The 22026-nt window shown below is 40.8% G+C and overlaps 1 protein-coding gene across 1 annotated transcript in view; it reads left to right on the top strand.

Annotated features, from left to right (window-relative positions):
• The first annotated feature begins 11756 nt into the window (after positions 1-11756).
• LOC103506369 overlaps positions 11757-22026 on the top strand; it is a 15520-nt gene continuing 5250 nt past the window's right edge. The window contains exons 1-3 of the mRNA XM_026821433.1: positions 11757-12340; positions 13170-13469; positions 14391-14525. Of these exons, the coding sequence (XP_026677234.1) occupies positions 12070-12340; positions 13170-13469; positions 14391-14525 (706 nt within the window). The 5' untranslated portion in view covers positions 11757-12069. The remainder of the gene's footprint in view (positions 12341-13169; positions 13470-14390; positions 14526-22026) is intronic.

Genomic DNA, 22026 nt, shown 5'->3' with positions numbered 1-22026 from the left:
ATCTGTTGGTAGGTAGGTATATGTACCTACCTAAATAGATTACTCACCTAATATCCGCTTAAAAATAATACCTAACTTATCCGCAAAAAAACGAAATATTTTAAATTTCGACCTCCCTTGAAAAAGTACAACTGACCCATCATGGCCGCTAATAGCTATTATATAGCTTCACTTTTTCTTATCCTAGTGTTCTCGATTATCCTATCATTTTGAACCTCCTTGAAAAAATGTAAACAAAATGTCACGTGCTCTTTTTTGATTAAAAAAAAAATCAATTAAAACAAAAACTTTTTCTAATTTATTTAATTAAAAAGATTGATTTTTATTTATATTTAAGAAGTGTTTTATAACCTGCGGTAAGTGATTTCTAGGCTCAGTTTCCACGTTTCCAGAAATCCATTGAACCTTGTCGAAATACATGAAATTTTAGTTGACTCCCGTCCCGAGTGAACTTTTTACTTTTTCCCATTTAAACGGTGAACCGAATGTTTTATGATAGGAAATATTTATGATTGTAAGTTTGATGAAAAAATAAAAAATATAGGTCATCGCGACAAATTTCAACTTCCAGGCCAAAATGTGACCCAAAGTCGGCAATTTTATTACATATGGGGATCCCTATTTGCTAGAATCTTACAGTGGTGGGTCCATCATTAGATCTACCTACAGTCCTACACTGTAGGTAAGGTCCTACAGTCTACACACTAACTTTCCTTACCTTGTCGAAACCAAGAAACTCTATTTCTTGTTAATACATGCCAGGTGGCTCTCCATACTATTGTTCTTGTGCCTCCCAGTACACTTGATCCAGGTAATAATAAAATTCTATAAATCACTAGCCAAAACCCATCACTTTGCTCCGGATTTCCGCTAATAAATCCTTAAGGCATGGCCGTTCGTGTCATTTATCCATTTAGTGGTCTTGCTTGGCGTAGCTTAACAAAAACGAACCAGAAAATAGCCTATAACCTTCACGGGAGTGCAAGCAATAAATAAGTTCACAAAGTTTCATAGCAATCGGATGAGTGGTTTGGCCAGGCATAAAGTTTGAACAAACACACACACAAACATTCATTTTTATATATTAGATATTTTCTATTGATTTTTCAGGTAAATCATCAAAGTCCTGAGGTTTTTAGCAGTAGGTGTTGGTTCATCATTTGTCAGTCCAAAATGACACGATTAGAAGTTATCAAGTTATACAGAGACATTAAAACTCAAATACCTAAGTATAACAAGTTAGCTTAAGCTTCAGGGTAAAATTCTGGCGACAGAGTGTACCCATACTTGACAAACGCCCTATAGCCTGAGGTTGGCATTGAAATGGGTCTGAGTTCAGGGTCGGAAAGGATCATCTTGATAAGTAAATGTAAAAAATGTAACAATTTCTTTGTTGTTATTATGTCACAACTTTGGCAGCATTGTAGGATTTTTCCCAATACATATCTCAATAATCCTAACAACCAATGTTTACCTACCATGCTGGCACCGGTTGATTGTAGGATTTTTCCCAATACATATCTCAATAATCCTAACAACCAATGTTTACCTACCATGCTGGCACCGGTCGCTAAGGTAGGATTTTTCCCAATAAGTATCTCAATAATCCTAACAACCAATGTTTACCTACCATGCTGGCACCGGTCGCTATGCACAGGATTTTTCCCAATACATATCTCAATAATCCTAACAACCAATGTTTACCTACCATGCTGGCACCGGTCGCTATGCGCACTTAACATATCTCAATAATCCTAACAACCAATGTTTACCTACCATGCTGGCACCGGTCGCTATGCGCATTTACATGTCATAGGCTCATACTACTCATTTTCCTCACGAGGCTGAGTGGGCCCCGTAACGGCCAGTCACGGAATCAATCATTTGCATGATACAAATTTCTTGGATTTTCCTCACGAGGCTGAGTGGGCCCCGCAACAGCCAGTCACGGAATCAATCATTTGCATGATACAAATTTCTTGATTCTCAATAATCCTAACAACCAATGTTTACCTACCATGCTGGCACCGGTCGCTATGCGCATTTACATGTCATAGCTACTATTTCCTCACGAGGCTGAGTGGGCCCCGCAACAGCCAGTCACGGTATCAATCATTTGCATGATACAAATTTCTTGACCCTTTCCTCACGAGGCTGAGTGGGCCATTGTTCATACAACATTTGGACTGGCACCGGTCGCTATGCGCATTTACATGTCATAGCTACTCATTTTCCTCACGAGGCTGAGTGGGCCCCACGCAATAGCCAGTCACGGAATCAATCCTTTGCAGATACAAATTTCTTGACCCCGCCGGGAATCGAACCCGGGTCTCCCGCGTGCAAGGCGAGTGCAGTGACCACTACGCCAATCTTGACCCCGCCGGGAATCGAACCCGGGTCTCCCGCGTGCAAGGCGAGTGCAGTGACCACTACGCCATGGGAGCTGATCTTGATAAGTAGGGAACTATGCACCTAGTACTTTCGGACATAGGCCGTCTTAAAGTAGTATTTTACACGCGTTTAATCCGGTTTTTCTTACGATGCCGCGATGTTCCGATATCACACTCATTTTACACGGATTTTGTTTAATGGAGAGCGGTCGGGAAAAGCGAGCAACAAGGATTTACACTAGTCATAGGTCTCAAAAAATCCACGCCTATAGTCAACCGAGATTATTAAAGGCCCCCTATGAAGAATTGATTACACACAGCAGCCTTTCTCAATATGTAAATGTAGGTATGAAAATATAGGGCCCTTTTGAAGCAGTTGATTCAGAGAAAACAAGTTTAATCCTAACGAGACATTGTTCTATAACCCTTAAGGGTAAATGATGTTAAATGTTAAGCAATGTTATGAGTGGTAATAGTAACGGACGGGTGACCATGTGGGCCATTGTGTTCTGTTGGCTTTTCCCGGTGATGAAAACCAAAAAGTTGAGAACTTAAGGAGAGAAAAAAAAAGCCACCTAAAAATTTATCATTCGCGCTTATCATGTTTGACACAAATGTTTACCTGATGTTTTTATTATGAATTTATTATTATTATTTCCTGTCAATGCACCCATCACTGTTTTGTTAATTAAAAGCTGTATACATGTGTTATTATTATTATTATTATTAACACGTCAACATACGAGTAGGTATGCCATTAATGTCATTATTCAGTGTTGTCATTACAAGATCATGAGCTTATCACAAACACCTGGCTTTGTTCTCATAGCTGAGAGTTGACAAAATTTGCTGTGAATTTTGCAATGTTTGAGAAGTTGTATACATATCATTAAATTTGTACAGGTCTAAAAAAATTTAAAAAAATCAAGAATTTCCTATCTAAAAAAAGAGGGGACATACAAATAACAAAATTTGTCCCGTGAGTAATGATAATCATAAAATTAAAAAATAAAAAAAAGTTAAACAAACAACTTACTAATTAAAAGGAAAGTGAAAAGAGAAGACTTTCATTATTTTTCAATTAATGATGATGACGATGATAGGTACGGTACAGCAACCAGTAGGTATTCATTATTCAATGATGTGTATTGTACATGATGTACCTATGTATCTACACCTACATTATCAAAATTTGTCCCGTGAGTAATGATAATCATAAAATTAAAAAAAAAAAAATAAAAATAAAAAAAGTTAAACAAACAACTTACTAATTAAAAGGAAAGTGAAAAGAGAAGACTTTCATTATTTTTCAATTGATGATGATGATGATGACGATGGTAGTTAGGTACAGCAACCAGTAGGTATTCATTATTCAATGATGTGTATTGTACATGATGTACCTATGTATCTACACCTACATATTTACTTATAGGTGGGTATCTATATCTACCCACTCGTATTTAAAGTAGGTATTTAACGACTGCCCCTAACATGTTGAAAAAAAAAGAGGTTAGATAGAGAGAACTGTAATAATGAAGTTCTTCTCGTCCCGAAATCAAAATCCCGAATAGGAGAAAGCCAGCCGTTACGAGAACGACATTGGTAATTTGGTACTTAGTTAACTTAGTTCCTTGTGTATCAGGTCAATCATGATGTAAGGTCTTCATACCATATTTGACCTATCGACCTCTCGTTTAGGTAGGTTATAGTGGATTGATTTATTATGCATACTGCACATACCAGTATACCTGATCTATATTTAGGTACAAGATTGTCACAAAAGATCTAACCAGGTCGCAGTGACCAAGGGCGTTTATTAAAGCCAATGGCCCTACTTACACCAATTAGGTACATTATATGTATCTATACATAAAATCTACCTATCTTTATAGTCAGGTAGGTCTGTATACCAAATTACCAAACCAATGACTTACTTCTATTGGGTAATTATAAGTACATATATTAGGTGGTGGCCTCAGTGGTGCAGTTGTAACGCGTTGGACTTTAGATCTGGAGGTTGTTGGTTCGAGTCCAAGTCAAGTCATAAAATTTATCTAGGTGTAATAATCCGAAACGATATTTGTGACAAGCATTTAAATATGTTTAACACAATTAAAAAAAATCCTTCATTAGCTGTTGTCTATTAATTACTTACCCGAAAAGCAACAGCTTGTAGAACGGCTGGTTGAATGAAACTTCTTCCGGATTTGAAATACCAGGAGGTTAACTGTATCATGAAAACTTCCACACGGAAACCTATACAGCTGATTTCTTCAGTGCTCAAGTTTCACAGAGTTCAAATATTACAGAATAAGGAATAAGGGATGAAGTCCAAATATTTTCCTATTCAAAATTGAAAAAATGTTATAGAAAGTTATTAGTTATTAGAGAACTATAGAACTTGTGCCTGATACCTCTACCTACCCAAGTAATCAAAATAGGATTCTATCCGGGTAGAACCCAGGTAAAATCCGGGTATAAAAGAGGATAGGATCGGGTTATACGATCCTGTACCCGGATTCTATCCCAATTCTAACCGGGTAGAAACCGGGTTGTTTCTTTGTTTTGGTCCTCTGATATTAGAGGAACTTTAGCTGGATTGAAAAGATATTTACATATGTAACCAGGTATAGGTAACCATGCCTGACAACGAGCCTATTTCTTGGTTACGTAACTCTTGTCAATCCAATTTTATGAAACAAAATGTAGATACATATTAGCTACCTAGTGCTTATGTTAATTGAAGAACTACCTACCGATATCAACACAGACAAATTTATTCACTCAGCTGCCTTCCTTCACATTGATGCATTTAATGCACTTCTTCACGTAGCGTAGGTAGAATAGAATAGAATAGAATAGAATATACCTTGTTTATACTACCAGCATAGGACTGAAAAGTCCCTTTACTCTTGCAGTCTAAACAAGGTCTCATGTATTTGATTGGTAATAACATTACATTTTATGGAACAATATTCAAGACCTGTTTAATTTTTTTTTTTTAAGACAAGTTTAGATTGACATTAACATACATACCTAAGACATTGAGAGAACTGTAATAATGAAGTTCTTCTCGTCCCGAAATCAAAATCCCGAATAGGAGAAAGCCAGCCGTTACGAGAACGACATTGGTACTTAGTTAACTTAGTTCCTTGTGTATCAGGTCAATCATGATGTAAGGTCTTCAGACCATATTTGACCTATCGACCTCTCGTTTAGGTAGGTTATAGTGGATTGATTTATTATGCATACTGCACATACCAGTATACCTATCTATATTTAGGTACAAGATTGTCAGAAAAAATCTAACCAGGTCGCAGTGACCAAGGGCGTTTATTAAAGCCGATGGCCCTACTTACACCAATTAGGTACATTATATGTATACATAAAATCTACCTATCTTTATAGTCAGGTAGGTCTGTATACCAAATTACCAAACCAATGACTTACTTCTATTGGGTAAGTATAAGTACATATATTAGGTGGTGGCCTCAGTGGTGCAGTTGTTAACGCGTTGGACTTTGGATCTGGAGGTTGGTGGATCGAGTCCAAGTCAAGTCATAAAATTTATCTAGGTGTAATAATCGGGAAACGATATTTGTAACAAGCATTTAAATATGCTTAACACAATTTAAAAAAAAAAATCCTTCATTAGCTGTTGTCTATTAATTACTTACCCGAAAAGCAACAGCTTGTAGAACGGCGGGTTGAATGAAACTTCTTCCGGATTTGAAATACCAGGAGATTAACTGTATCATGAAAACTACCACACGGAAACCTATACAGCTGATTTCTTCAGTTCTCAAGTTTCGTTTTTTTTTTTTTTTTTTTTTTTTTTTTTTTTTTTCAAGGTTTGACAGAGGGAACTTTAACTGCTATGGTCTTAAATCAAAGAGAGAAGAAAAACAGGATAGGAGAAAGCTAGCTGTACTAAGAACAAACATTTTCCCTTCAGGACAGAATCCACCCCGGGTGGAAATCATAACCATGGCCTAGTATTTACAAGGTAGATGTGCTACCAACCATGCTAACTAGGCTGGCTAGCCTTGTGCTCAAAGATTGACTAAAGAATTAGAACTGAAGGGCCTACGGTTTGAATTCCAGAAGCAACATAAAAGTTAAGACTTCCCCAAGAAGGGGGTGTGTGTTTTTTTTTTTTTTTTTTTTTTTTAAGGTTTGACAGAGGGAACTGTAACTGCTAAGGTCTTATTGTCCCAAAACCAAAGAGAGAAGGAAGACAGGATAGGAGAAAGCTAGCTGTACTAAGAACAAACATTTTCCCTTCAGGACAGAATCCACCCCGGGTGGGAATCATAACCATGGCCTAGTATTTACAAGGTAGATGTGCTACCAACTAGGCTGGCTAGCCTTGTGCTCTAAGATTTACTAAAGAATTAGAACTGAGGGGCCTATGGTTTGAATTCCAGAAGCAACATAAAAGTCAAGACTTTTTTTACTGCTTTATCATCAATTCTTAGCTCATCAATTTTGTAGGCAAGATTTGTGCACCTAATTGTTTTTTTTCTATTCTAATTGACCTGTTTCCATTTTCCAGGTACAAATAAGAACCTCAAACAGCTTCTAGCCAATCCTCATCTCCGAACAATGATGACAGCCCTGACCAAAACCCAAAACATTCACCACGCTATGAACATGGTCATGCTCGAACCTATCTTTGTAGAATTTGCCGTTGAATGTTTGCGAACTATTGAAGACTCGGAGTGTAAGGAAGACTTGAACAGTGCTGAGTGTCCCCTTTTTTTTTTTTTTTTTTTTTTTTTTTTTTTTTAAATAATTGACCTGTTTCCATTTTTCCAGGTACAAATAAGAACCTCAAACAGCTTCTAGCCAATCCCCATCTCCGAACAATGATGACAGCCCTGACCAAAACCCAAAACATTCACCACGCTATGAACATGGTCATGCTGGAACCTATCTTTGTAGAATTTGCCGTGGAATGTTTGCGAACTATTGAAGACTCTGAGTGTAAGGAAGACTTGAACAGTGCTGATGTGAAAGAGTTTGTACAACAAATCAAACAACTGGTAGACAACACTAGCTGAGAGTTGACAAAATTTGCTGTGAATTTTGCAATGTTTGAGAAGTTGTATACATATCATTAAATTTGTACAGGTCTAAAAAAAAGTAAAAAAAATCAAGAGTTTCCTATCTAAAAAAAGAGGGGACATGCAAAACAAAATTTGTTTAGTATGTAATAAGGTTTAATTGTAATAAGGATAATTTAATTGTTTTTCGTTTTGAAACAATAAAATAACTGTGATTTATAAATTTAATGTAGAATACTAAAATATGAGTATTGTTTATCTATCTAAGCTAGGGACCACAGTAGATTTGGCTTGCAATCAATAAAAAAAAAGATGGGACCCTAGCTTTAATTTGTTGATTCATTTAAATAATTAATATTATTTAGTAGGAACTTTGATAATTTATATCCTTTACCAATTTTATACAAGTATTTTTTTAAGTCCTCCTGATGCCAAAATTGTTTGTCAGATACTTTCTCGTACGAAAGTATTACGACGTACAGACAGATACGAAAGTATTATAATACTTTCACAACTACGAAAGTATTATAATTTTATTAAATTAAATTTTATTAGTTTATTACTCAGGACGAAGAAAAATATAAACTTAAAGCAATGATGAGTGTTTATAACATGTTGGTCACCAAAAAGAGAATCACTCGACACTTTGATGTCACACACCATCTTGCTAATGTCATTCATTGGAAGCAGTCTGATAAATTCTTTTAAAGGAATAAACTGGTTCACTAAATGAGTACCATGTTTAGCACAAATATCACTGGTAAGGCTGGTGTTAAAGCAATTGGGTACAGGGACTTTTAAGATATCTAGATTCATTTTGATGACAACAATGTGTTTGGTGGTTGCAAGGGAAGCATATTTGTTATTTGGACTCCACTGTAAGGATCGGTCTTGAATGATTGGTCCAATCTCTAGGTACTCATAGGTTTTGTAAGTTGGACCCATGCTGTACCCTGTGAAATGTCAATACCTGGAAGAAAATGAAAGCAAATAAGTACTTGGTTGGTAGAACAATGTGAGAAAGTAGGAAAAATCTAGGCAAATAACACAATTATTGGATCTTGAACTATTTGATATAGAAATGTGTTTATTTCTTTCTTGATACCATTCTCTCAGGTTCTGCATCCAAGATGTTCTTTTCCTCCCCAGTCCTCTTCTTCTTCCTTCTAGAGATCTTTTCAATATTACCTATTTGTAGGATTGTGTATCTTTCTGGGTTGCTGGATTACCTATTGTAAATTCTTTCTTCTCTCATTTAGCATTCGAAATCTCCAAGGCGCTGGCCGCCACCCTGGTCCATTGTGTATCCAGCATACTCCAGTATGAACCTACAGAAGAAGAAGAGGAGCCCCTCCCACTGGGCGAGTTAGAAGCGCGGGTAGCTGCCGTGGTTTACGGTATGCAGGTATGTATTTTTGCTGTCAATACTTAAGGTGTGTCGATTCCCCCCGGGGCGGATTTTATCCTAACGGATAAGGTTCGTTCTCGGAACAGCTGGCTTTCTCCTACCCTGTCTCGGTGGTGTAGTGGTGAAGACGCTCGCCTGGACTCGTCGACTCAACCGACCACACTACCTTGACAACATAGATTCAGCTCGTCGATCGACAGCCGGTCGACTATATGTTTGGATACACCTTTATAACTTGTAACCTGTCTCGCTAGGGGACGTTAAACAGACTAGTGTCTAGCTGTGGGACTATAAACAGGGAGGAGAACAGCTAATCCTAACCAGTCTGGGTAGCTGGCAGTTCTTCAAAAGTTCAAAGGGCTCTGCTTTTAAAGAATAAGCCCTCACGATGGTTGGCTGCTGTTCAGGACGACCCAATTAAATATGGCTAGAGACCATCACCCGGTTGTATGGTGAAAGGACTGCTGGGGTTAAAGGATAGGTAAACAAAAACAAAGTATATTCTATTCTATTGCAGGAGGATGGGAAGATCGATTGTCATGTTGAAAAGTTACTTAACCTTAAACTGAACAATAATGTACAACTGTACAGTATTTATGTACATTTAAATAACGTAACTGGGAACTAAATGAAGCCAAAAGTGGAAACATTACGTTGTGTATCAAACCATGTTGAAAAGTTACTTAACCTTAAACTGAACAATAATGTACAACTGTACAGTATTTATGTACATTTAAATAACGTAACTGGGAACTCAATGAAGCCAGAAGTGGAAACATTACGTTGTGTATCAAATACTTGAGATTTCGTTTGAACCTTTCCATGACTACCCTGTTACGAAGTCTTAGTCTCAGTAGGCTCTCACAACGGCAGCCGCGCGTTACAAAATACACACGTAAACCTCTCGTCCCCGGCAAACTTACTGGAAGCGTACGCCAAACAATACCCGCACCGTACAAAGCCTCGCAAACACTGCTCCAAACTGAGTGAGCACCGGGGAATACGATGCCCGTTACCGCACAACGCATATCTCAAACTCTCCACACGAGGTACCACAGCATCGCATAGTGCACAAAGCTCTGTGTGTTCTTCCGTGGGAAGACGGCTTAGAAGCTTGGTGAAATTCTCACCAGGATACGCGTGTGTCGTCCACTCCCGGAAGCGTATCAACACGGTTGGATCCTCCTCGAAGAGCCCATGTCGCACACAGCGTTTGACGTGCTGCAGAAAGGTGGCGTTCTCCAACTGCTTAAGCGCTTCGCTTAGTGCCGCTTCGCACTTTGCGTCCTCGTTTTTCTCGCCTTGCATTTGGAAGAGTTTGAGCAAGAAGTACTTGAGTCTCGTGTCCTGGCCTTGAAGGCTGAGGCAGAGTGAGTTTATCTTGGACATACTCGGGTTGTTGAGTGACAGGAACTTCACCAGGTCAATGACCCTATACGGTGACATCTACCTTTTTAAAGATGTTTGACAAAGGGAACTATAACTGCTAAGGTCTTATCGTCCCGAAGTCGAAGAGAGAAGGAAGACAGGATAGGAAAAAGCCAGCCTTTCCGAGAACGAACCTTGTCTGTTCAAGATAAACTCTGCCCCAGGCTGGAATCGAGCCCGCGACCTAGCGCTTACAAAGCAGGTGCAATACCCTCCAAGCTAATAAGGCTGGCTGTTATAAACTCTGCCCCAGGCTGGAATCGAGCCCGCGACCTAGCGCTTACAAAGCAGGTGCAATACCCTCCAAGCTAATAAGGCTGGCTGTAACCAAAAATAAACTTGTTAATGTTGTGGCCAGAATATTAATTTTCGTCCACCATCACAGCGGATTGCACCGTTCCGTTTTAGCGTTGTTTTGTCTGGAAGAGATCAGTCATCCTGTTACTTCCACGTAAAAGTTGATCTGTCCCGAGGTAGTAAACTTTTTCAAAAAATTCGCGCGCACAAATGTTTACACTTTTAGTTCGCTGTTTCCCCGCACTCTCAACACAGCGCTAGTGTTAATTGGGGCAGTTGCACAAAACAAATCGTCTTTTATTTTAAACCTACCCCCACCATAGAAGACCATCTAGATTCTAGATTATTTTTTATTCTCTCTTTATGAGACCACACTTGTAACTTCGACACGGAGTTTTTTTCTGGACAAGTGACAATCCGGGCACGTATTTTATTTCACAATTTTAATGAGCACCGTGTATCTTCTTAAGTATGCAATGTGCCATGTAAAAAACCTTTTTAACCAAGGATTGGGCCACCATGAAGAAGTTTGACCGATTCAAAATGGCGTCCACCAAACTGGTCGTGGGACTTTTGGAGCTGGACGATGATAATCTAGTTAAATTCCTGCTCACAGATCCGATTTATGTAAGTAAATTCCACTACCACTGGTTTTTCTTCCTTTTAAGTCTGTAGGTAATTTAATGGGGGGGAAAAACGAAAAAATGATAGAGGGAACTGTAACAACGAAGGTTTTATCTTCTCTAAATCGAAGAGAGAATGAGGACAGGATAGGAGAAAGCCAGCCGTTCTGGATAGAAGAAACGAATTTTAACTGTTTAGGGCTCTTTAGAGTGTGCGACATAAAGTTCGCCCAGGGTGGGAATCTAACACGTGACCTAGCATTTACAAGGCAGACTATCGACTCTTAACACAGACATAGAACAAGGAAGAGAAATCTGTGGGCATGAAGGAATGAATATATTCCTGGGATAAAAGAAGAAACGAATTTTAACTGTTTAGGGCTCTTTAGAGTGTGCGACATAAAGTTCGCCCAGGGTGGGAATCTAACACGTGACCTAGCATAATTTACAAGGCAGACTATCGACTCTTAACACAGACATAGAACAAGGAAGAGAAATCTGTGGGTATGAAGGAATGAATATATTCCTGGGATTAAGTAAAAGTTGAAAGTTTACCACCGCTTGTCTAGTCTAGAAGAGACTCTTTTTTCCACTTTTCCCGCGTTAAATATTAAAGTTCACCACCGCCGCAATTATCCCGTTACCTACTCCCGGTTAAAAGTTGAAAGTCCACCACCTCACCGTTAGGTACTTCCACGTAAAAGTTGAAAGTTCACCACCTCGCCGTTACTTCCACGTAAAAGTTGAAAGTCCACCACCATCGCCACCGAAGCCGTTGCGTAAAAGTTGAAAGTACGCTGACGTACATAGACGTTCCGCTTTTCCTGCGTTGAAGATAAAAGTCCGCCGACGTTCATATGGCGCCGAAAAAGCCCAAGGATCTGTCCCTGCAAGTATTTACGGATGAGGATTGGGCCCGAATGCTCAAGCTGCGAGGTCTCCTAGTTGTGGAGATCTACAGCAGTTTCTACGGGCCGTGCATCGCCATGCAGAGTTCGCTGAAGAAGATGAAGATGGTGGACATTTCGAGTGACTACCTGGTGCTAGTGATGGCACAGGCAGATGATATTGCCATCCTGGAGCGATTCCGCAATACGTGTGATCCGGTGTGGATACTGTTTGGGAATGGTGAGTTAGGTGCATTGCTACATTGATGGCAAGGATCGCATCTAAATTTAGGGTGCATTTCGCTAAAATTTTGTCAGCCTATTAAGTTCCATTTGACTAGCATAGACTTAACAAGGCTGTTAGACTAACAGGCTGATAGGAGCTAACAAGTAAGTCGCTAAGATCCACCCTTAAACCTACTTTATGATAATCTGATTGGATTGATGAATTACAAGCTTTGGTTTGATTCATAGGAACACTGGCAATGTGCTTGCAGAAGGTACAGGAATCAATGCTGGCACTGGGTGCAATAGTCCTGCACACTGGACTCCGCACACTTTCGTTTCACTAGAAAAGTCCTGGCCATTAGCTTAGAATGTCAATTTCCCCGTTTGTATCTTATCTCTCTACAGGCAAACTAATCACGACCGTCTTTGGCGTCAACCCGCCGGTCCTAATCAAGCTGATCAAGGATATGGCAAGGATCGCATCTAAATTTAGGGTGCATTTCGCTAAAATTTTGTCAGCCTATTAAGTTCCATTTGACTAGCATAGACTTAACAGGGCTGTTAGACTAACAGGCTGATAGGAGCTAACAAGTAAGTTGCTGAGATCCACCCTTAAACCTACTTTATGATAATCTGATTGGATTGATGAATTACAAGCTTTGGTTTGATTCATAGATTAATAGGGACACTGGCAATGTGCTTGCAAAAGGTACTGGAATCAATGCTGGCACTGGGTGCAATAGTCCTGCACACTGGACTCCGCACACTTTCGTTTCACTAGAAAAGTCCTGGCCATTAGCTTAGAATGTCAATTTCCCTGTTTGTATCTTATCTCTCCACAGGCAAATTAATCACGACCGTCTTTGGCGTCAACCCGCCGGTCCTAATTAAGCTGATCAAGGACGAATTCGCCAACGAGCTCAAAGTGATGGCCGGCACGCTGAAACGACCTGACAAGTCGTTAGCCACCGTCACGCCTGAAGAAATCGAACGCGCGCGTCAGAATGAGGAAAAGGACGCGCAACTGAACGCGGTGAAGGAAGAGGAGATGAATGTGCGATTGGAAAGGTACCGGTTGATTTCGCTGCATCGGTTGCAACACTTGCTGCCCCATCAGACGATTGTGTTGTACTTTACGAACGGTGAGTTAGAGTTTTGTTCGAACCGCAACAAAACGCGAACCGAAACAGAGAACTCGCCAATCTTTCAATTCATTAGTTTGTCTGAAAAATAACGGAATACAAAACAAAGGGTTTCCTGCCCCATCAGACGATTGTGTTGTACTTTACGAACGGTGAGTTAGAGTTTTGTTCGAACCGCAACAAAACGCGAACCGAAACAGAGAACACGCCAATCTTTCAATTCATTAGTTTGTCTGAAAAATAACGGAATACAAAACAAAGGGTTTCCTGCCCCATCAGACGATTGTGTTGTACTTTACGAACGGTGAGTGAGAGTTCGCGGCTTCGCGCACGAAACCTCGATCGTGAAAATCTAGCTGATGCTGTACACTAGATTTTGCTAGATAGAGATTAACGTAACGTGGAGGGTAGAGCGTTTGCCTTGTAGATCGCGAGTCCCATGTCCTCCCGGGCCGAACTTTATCCTAAACAGATAAGATTCGTTCTCGGAACGGCTGGCTTTCTCCTATCCAGTCCTCCTTTCCTCTTTGACCTCCGTTGCTACAGTTCCCCCTATCAAAAAATCATTATTCACAAAACAACACCAACTTTATCCTAGACAGATAAAGTTCGTTCTCGAAACGGCTGGCCTGTCCACTAGAGTCACTAGACTACCCGATGACTTAAGGCCAGCCACTCACTGTCAAGTAGACCTGACACCTGATGAGCACACACACTATCAGGTAGAACTGACTCTATCAAGTAGACCTGACACCTGATGAGGTCTACCGGATAGTGAGTCGCTGGACTAACCCACACTGTCAAGTAGACCTGACACCTGATGAGCACACACACTATCAGGTAGAACTGACTCTATCAAGTAGACCTGACACCTGATGAGGTCCACCGGATAGTGAGTCGCTGGACTAACCCGTTTTCCAGGTCGCTCTCCCAGTGGTGAGTACCCAGCAATGACCAAGATGACCACCTTCTATGAGAAACTACAGCTCAGTGTCCAGACGCTGGAAGATGTACAACTTAATGAGGAGAAGATTAGACGGATATTTTTCCAATCAAGTGAGTATTTTTTTCTGGCTGGGGGACTTTAAACTGGGAGCAATGAAAAAGAAAGCTCCTTTTGTGTTTAACCTAACCCTATAATAACACTGTCCCGCATGGCGGAAGTGTTCTTCCCGCCTAACTATGATACAATGCAGGGCGAGATACCACTTACCTAACCTGATGTATATTCTGTCTCGGATATGGAGGAGGCTTTTGAAGAGGTCCAGATGTGAACGAAAGAAAGAAGAAATGAAAAGAAAAAGAAAAGATAAAATGCAAAGAAGAAGAGAAGGAGGAGAACAAAAAGATGTAAATAAGGTTGGAGAAAAATAAAATAAATGTGAAATCGCTACGAAAATAAACATGGACAAAATAAAAAAAAACTACTAGCAGTGCTTCAGCAACTGTTGCCTACGTAATGAGGGGTAGTAAACGGAAGAGAGAGAGAGAGAGGGAGGGAGGTAGAGAGTGAGAGAGAAAGAGAGAGAGTGAGAGAGAGAGAGAAGAAGGATAGTAGAAGAGAGAGTGACTGAGGAAAGGGGGGGAAGTTATATTATGCCACAGATTAGGGTGGAATAACTCTAATAATGGGTTGCCTTCCCTGATTTAGGCTGCAGGAATGTTATCTTACAGTGTTGAGCCTCCTAACATAGAGTTCGATAGTAGAGTTCCAGAACCCAGTCACTCAAATGGGACTCCAGCACCCAGGGTTTTCTCTCAGTGTATGTAGTTAAGAGGTCTGTGTTCAAGGTAAAGGCAAGAGGCAATGTGTTCGGCACCCCCGCCACCAACAACCCACCGCCACTCAGTCTCTAAGTCCATACCTAGTGCAAGTGTAAATCTTTGTAATGAGCATACATGTAATCCGTACAATGCTCAGGTAGTAGGGACAATGAACGAGATTTCTAACGGTAAGTAGGTTTAAACACTTAATCAGTATCTAGACAGTACGAATGAAGGCAATGATATCAAACATCAGAGACAGAGCGGCAGGCAGGTGATGATGACGTGGGCAGCAACCAATTGCCCCGTTTTTACCTCTGAAGTGAGATCGCCGTATTTATGGGTCAATTTTACAACAGGGGGTCAATTCTGAAGCCGTGGCCCTAAGGGCCGTGCAATATTAAGATCTCTTATGCGTGAACACCCCAAAAAGGACAATGGTTGGGTACAAATTTGAGGATGAGGAGGGAAGGAAAAAATAATAAAATAATAAATAAATAAAAGTGATAAAATAGAAATTGAAGTGAAATTACACCATCCAAGACTCAGCAGTTTGTGAGTCACTAAATCCACCCACAGCCCGCAGTGGAGACGCGCAAGAACACAGCCAGCGCAAAAACCGCGCGGATCACACCCAGACGCACCACGGGGGGCCGTTGATGTGACAATGCCCCCCGGCTGCACCCAAGCGCGACCCACACAATACCCGCACCAGCCGCCTCCATGCGCGTAGGAGCCATATGCATGAGCGACGGCGATGCCGCGAGATGACAGAAGTTTCAGGGGGCAAACACCAGCTGTGGTAACTACAGCCAACCGAACAGTTCTCGGTAGCTAACAGCGTTAGCTGCACCTGTGAGGACGTAGAGAAAGAGGCAAGCAAGTTTCAAGTACCGGCCATGACACCACAAGAATATAAGAATATAAAAACATAGGCTTCTATACAGATGATGGGTAGGGGAGTTGGATTCCACTAGCCGACATGACGTAGAGAAAGAGGCAAGCAAGTTTCAAGTACCGGCCATGACACCACAAGAATATAAGAATATAAAAACATAGGCTTCTATACAGATGATGGGTAGGGGAGTTGGATTCCACTAGCCGACATCGATCCCATGTTCATCATCAAAACCTCACCCTCCCCCCATCCGCCCCCAGTTTACGGTCTAATCAGACACTATGATGAATAATAATATCACGGGCCTGCATGTGGACGTACCCCTTGAATCAAGTTTTGGGGGTTGGAGCGAAGAAGTATTACGAATGGTGAAAATAACTTAAAAGAAGGTAAAAGGAGTAGGTAAGTGAAAAGGTAAAAATGTCGGCCAGTGTTTTCCAACTTACCCCATTCTTCGGCGCAGTACAGTACCGCCCATAGCTTGGAGATCGAGAGTCAGATTTGTATCAGGCTAGGTGTTTCTGTAGGTTACTTGAACAATGACTTGGGAAGGACTGGGTGAGTCATTGGTATTGCATAATACCTCCTCATCTCCTGCGGGTGGTGATGGGGTTGCGCGGTGCGGTGTCCTGCGCAATCGCGCGGGCCAGCTCCCGCTCGGATGTGACGGTCAGCAGTCTGGCGCCCGGAGTCATGTCGGATTTGATGATGATCTTCCCGTCATTCGTCCAGACGCTGGCCGGACCAAAGTGTTCACGCGCTCTTTTCAGCAGCGCAATCCGCGTCTTGGTGAGAGACTCGGTGATTAGAATCCTGGAGTCCTTCAGCTTCCGCTTGTTCGTGAAGATCTCGCGCTTATCCAGGTATGAGTGCAGCTTGACAATCACGGGGCGGGGGCGGGTGTTCTCTCCGGTCCTGATGGGTCCCAATCGGTGTGCCCGGTCCATCTGCTGGGGGGAGATAGCTACGCCCAGCTTGTCCCGGAAGAGTCGGGATGTAACCTCCATGCATTGGGACTCCGTCTGAGCATCTGCCTCCGCAATCCCGTGCACCAGCACGCACTGTCGACGACTGTACGTCTCCAGTCTGTCTATCCGTTCAGACTGGTTGACCAGCTCCTCCCTCAGGTGCTTCAGCTCCCCCAGGAACTGAAGTTTGAGTATGTCGAACATACCTTGGATCAATGGAATGATGCCTTGGGGAGTTGAGGTGTCGCTACTGGAATGCGCCGCAGTCGCCGCCTGGAGCAGGGTCTCCACCCTGGCCAGCCCCTCCTCGAACTGAACGAGCCTGTCCATTATGATCAGCTGATGCAAGATGATATTATATCAATGTGTTAGTTGAATATGTAGATCTGTGTGTATGTGTCCCTAGCAGTATGTTGTTTGATAGGTAGCACTAGCTATTTATATTTACTGTTAGTTTAATACATAGATATATTTATCCCTGATACCTAGAGTGTCTGATATTTTATTGGATTAATTTGAAAACTATTTAATTTTAATTTTTATTGTAAAAAAGCACGACACGTTCACAATGTGAGAAAAGTATATTGAAAAAACTGGAAAAATTTTCATATCAATGTGTTAGTTGAATATGTAGATCTGTGTGTATGTGTCCCTAGCAGTATGTTGTTTGATAGGTAGCACTAGCTATTTATATTTACTGTTAGTTTAATACATAGATATATTTATCCCTGATACCTAGAGTGTCTGATATTTTATTGGATTAATTTGAAAACTATTTAATTTTAATTTTTATTGTAAAAAAGCACGACACGTTCACAATGTGAGAAAAGTATATTGAAAAAACTGGAAAAATTTTCGCTTTTTTTTAGTGATAGCACGACAAAAGATATATATATAAAAAAAATCTTTGAAAGTCACACAACCTGCTTTGCTTGACTGGGTGAAATTCTATCGAGGAAGAGATAGAGGAGGGAGGAGGAAGAGAGAGAGGGAAGAAAGCGGGGGATAAGGAAGGAGTGAAAAATAAAGAGAGAGGAGGAAAGAGAGAGATAGAGGGAGGGAGTAAAAGAAATAGAGAGAGAGAGGGAGGGAGAGAGAAATTGTATGTGTTTTTCACGGGTGGTGACTTAAAGGCAATAATGTAGGACAAATATACCCCTTTTAGTTTCTCTCTCTCTCTCTCTCTACTTCTCATTTTTTCTCTCTCACTTAAAGGCAATAATGTAGGACAAATATACCCCTTTTAGTTTCTCTCTCTCTCTCTCTCTACTTCTCATTTTTTCTCTCTCTCTGCCATTTTGAAAAAAAGGCCGCCATTTTGTTCGTATACATGGTTTTCGGTGTCACCCCTTCCTAAAAGTTTTATATGGTCCAAATAAATGTCCATGCCAAATTTGGTGCTTTCCTGACGAAATGCAGCTTTTTTGACGTTAGGCCACCGACTATTAATTTCTCACATACACTCCTTTATTCTTTCTCAGACTCTGTTTTTAGTCTGTCCCTCTCTCCCTCTCCCTCTCTCTCTCTCTCTCTCTCTTGCTAGGTGCTTAGAGAATGATGAAAAGAGAGTGCAAATTAAAGCGAAAAAAAAAACTATAGAGAGAGAGAGAGGGGGGGGGATTTTGTCTGCACTGTTTTGCCTTTTGCTTCTCAAGGGCAAAAGGCAAAACAGCAGAGCGAGAGGGAAGGGTCTGATCGTATGATTCGCTCTCTCTCTCTCTCTCTCTTTTGACCCCCCCCCATTTGGTTGGTCAACCCACTCTTAACCCAAGGGGCCCCAAGCCTTGCTGGGAGGGTTCCCAAAAATGATTTATGAACACCCTATATTAGGGCCGTATCCAGGATTTTGTCGAGGGGGGGGGGATAGATGCTCTAAATTTTTGGAGTCTGGCCTGTTTGCTGAGACAGAGTGAGTTTATCTTGGACATACTCGGGTTGTTGAGTGACAGGAACTTCACCAGGTCAATGACCCTATACGGTGACATCCCAGAGTACAAGGCAGGGAGCCGCGTCAGATCTTTGCTCTTGAACAAACTTGTGAGCGAGAGGAAGCAAGGATTCCGCGAATGCAGGGAAGCATTTTCGAATTTGACTTTGATTTTGAAGCTGAGAATGGTGAGGTAGTTGTTGGTGGAGTTTGCGATGCCATTGATCGTATGCGTTGGGTTCTTGAGGTGTATGCTTCTCCGGATGACAATCTCACCGGATTTACATGAAGTTTGAGACTTGGATTGGCTTGGAATGCCATCGAGGTCAGATTGAGCAGAACTTTGAGTTTTGTTTGGATTTGACTGAGGAGGACTTTCAATTGAGTTGTCAGACTTTGATTGACCAGAAGTTTGTGTCTCGCTAGAATTACCCCGGATATGACTCTCTTCAATTGCCTTCCGTTCACTAACACGATCACTAGTAGCACTTTCTGCTATCACCTTACAGCTTACACTGTTATCACCGCTACGCCCTTCTATTCCACCTACATCCATCGTTTCATCATTGTTGTCCGCATTTTCTAATCCACTTGCCTTTCTCGGCCGCACACTCAGTACGAGAAGCTTATTCTCGTACGTGCTCACCAGGTATTTGTCTTTGGTGAACTTGGCAATGCTTGTGATAAGTCTGGTCCCGAGGCGACGATGGAATTGGTCAACCACTTCTCCCCTACTGTTCAGCACAATGCAACACAATAGAAACACTTTGCTGAAGACTAACTGGATAGTGTGGTCCACATAGGTGATGATTAGATTTGTAGCTACCATGCTGTCTGGTTTGGTGTAAATGTTGTGAACGGTTGGCATGAAATCAATGTTAGTGGAGACTTCTCCATTGGTGAAAGATACATCCTCGGTCATTGTGATATCAGGATTGGTGAATGAAACATCATTGTTGGCTATTTGTGTTGTTTGCATGTCCCCATTTTCTATGTCATCAGTTGGCTCCTGCTTAATGGTAACTTCGTCAAAGGTGTCAACTTTCTGATTAATTGATTCAATCTCATGAGCACTTTGTGACTTTTCTTGGTCTCCATTTTCTGTTTCGCCTAGTTTTGTTTCAACTTCACTAACAAATGTTTTAATTGCTGCTAAATCATTTCCCTTCTTGCCATTTGATTTGCGTTTTTTGCTCACTGACTCACATTCGTCTTCGTTTTGTCTCCCTCTTTTTCCTTTCCTCTTCTTGTTTACTTTGTCAATTAGTTCTTCTTCAGCACTACCATGCTCACTCATGTTTCCATTTGAGGTTTCGTTGATATTGTTGACCACAGCTTCGCTGTTTTCTGAAACGTTGTTATTTTCCACAGAACTATTTGTTTGGTTTACAACAGGCAAGTTTTCCAAAGGGGTGTCTGCTATTGAATTGTTTCCATTTAGATTTGGTAAGTTTTCAGTGACGGTCTCTTCACTTTTGTTTTTACTTCTAACATCTCGGTTGCTGTCTAAATCAGGTAAATCGAACTCCAATAGCTGAACAGTTCCATTGCTGCGACATACACTGATACTGTGTCGTGCCTCATGAAGTCTCACATATTCAATGTTAATAACTCGATCCCCTTTGACTTCTAGGAACTCAGTTTGGAAAAAATTATCCGCTGTGAAAGGTTGATGACAAAGTTTGGTAATCACTTTGACAAGCTTGATTCGGTATTTGAAATTGGAGTGTCCTTGCTTCTTTTTAGTGCACTTTAGGGGAGTTTCTTCTGAAATCGGAGGGAGAACAGAAACAGGCTTTAATCTCTTCACTAGCAAATGACAGCATTGTTATTTGATAAAATTGGTGGTGCATAAGCTTGTTCGAATTCAAGCAAAATTTCTTACAATAAGATCTGGGTGAAAGGACTTGAATAACATTCACAATCAACAGTCCAACAGTTCATGGCCTTTTTTAAGCACAAAAAGTGCTTGCATTTCTTTAGATTTTGGCCCAAGCCGTTCAAACTTTGCAGAGATATTCAATAAATTATGTAGATCAAAATGGCCTAAGGACAGGATCCCTCAAATATATTATGGTTCACCTGTTATTCAGGGAAGAAGTTTCAAGATATGTAAGGTTTAGTTGCTATTTAACACAATTAAAATTACTTTATTGAAAAGAAGAAGAAAACTTACCTTTTACACAACCAGTTTCGTCTGACAATCCCACAACTCTTCTCTCCTCAATCTGCCACACTGTCACAATGCCAATCTTGTGGTAGCACACTAGAAGTGATCTATTCTCCCCCAAGGAAGCATTGGGGATCCAAGCACAACTCTCAATCCAAAGTAGTGAGCAACAATTCAAATAGATGGCTTTTACTAGGGATGCCTGCTTATTAGCTAGAGACTTAGCATGCAGGTACTTCTTCAGGCAATGGCTGTACCAGAGATTGTTAATGGTGAACAATTTGACAAGATTAGAGTCACAGATCTGATAGATTTCCAAGAGACCGAGTGAAGACAGTGATCCTGTAGGGGGAGGGGAAAAAGGGAAACAAATTTCGAGATCATTGTGTAAAGGAAAATAAATTTGCTCCTAGTCCTTAATATGAGTACTAAAGAAGAGAAAACTTCAATTGGGTTTTTATTAAATTGAAAAAAGCAAAGTATTTACATACCCAATTTTAAACCATGTACTAAATAAAAATAATAATAATAATAAAAAAACTTCAAAGAAGAACAAAAGATTTTTCAAGTTCCTTACCAAGGAGGCACTCCTGTGATTGTACAAAACACGGAGACCATGCAAATTTCTTAATGCCAACATAGTCACCAAAGAAGGCTGGCTGTAACCAAAAATAAACTTGTTAATGTTGTGGCCAGAATATTAATTTTCGTCCACCATCACAGCGGATTGCACCGTTCCTTTTTAGCGTTGTTTTGTCTGGAAGAGATCAGTCATCCTGTTACTCCCACGTAAAAGTTGTAAGTTTACCACCGCTTGTCTAGTCTAGAAG

This window comes from Diaphorina citri, unplaced genomic scaffold (genome assembly GCF_000475195.1).
Source record: "Diaphorina citri unplaced genomic scaffold, Diaci psyllid genome assembly version 1.1 scaffold231, whole genome shotgun sequence".
In the NCBI taxonomy this organism is placed as follows: Eukaryota; Metazoa; Arthropoda; class Insecta; order Hemiptera; family Psyllidae; genus Diaphorina; species Diaphorina citri.
This window is presented reverse-complemented; position numbering and strand designations above follow the sequence as displayed.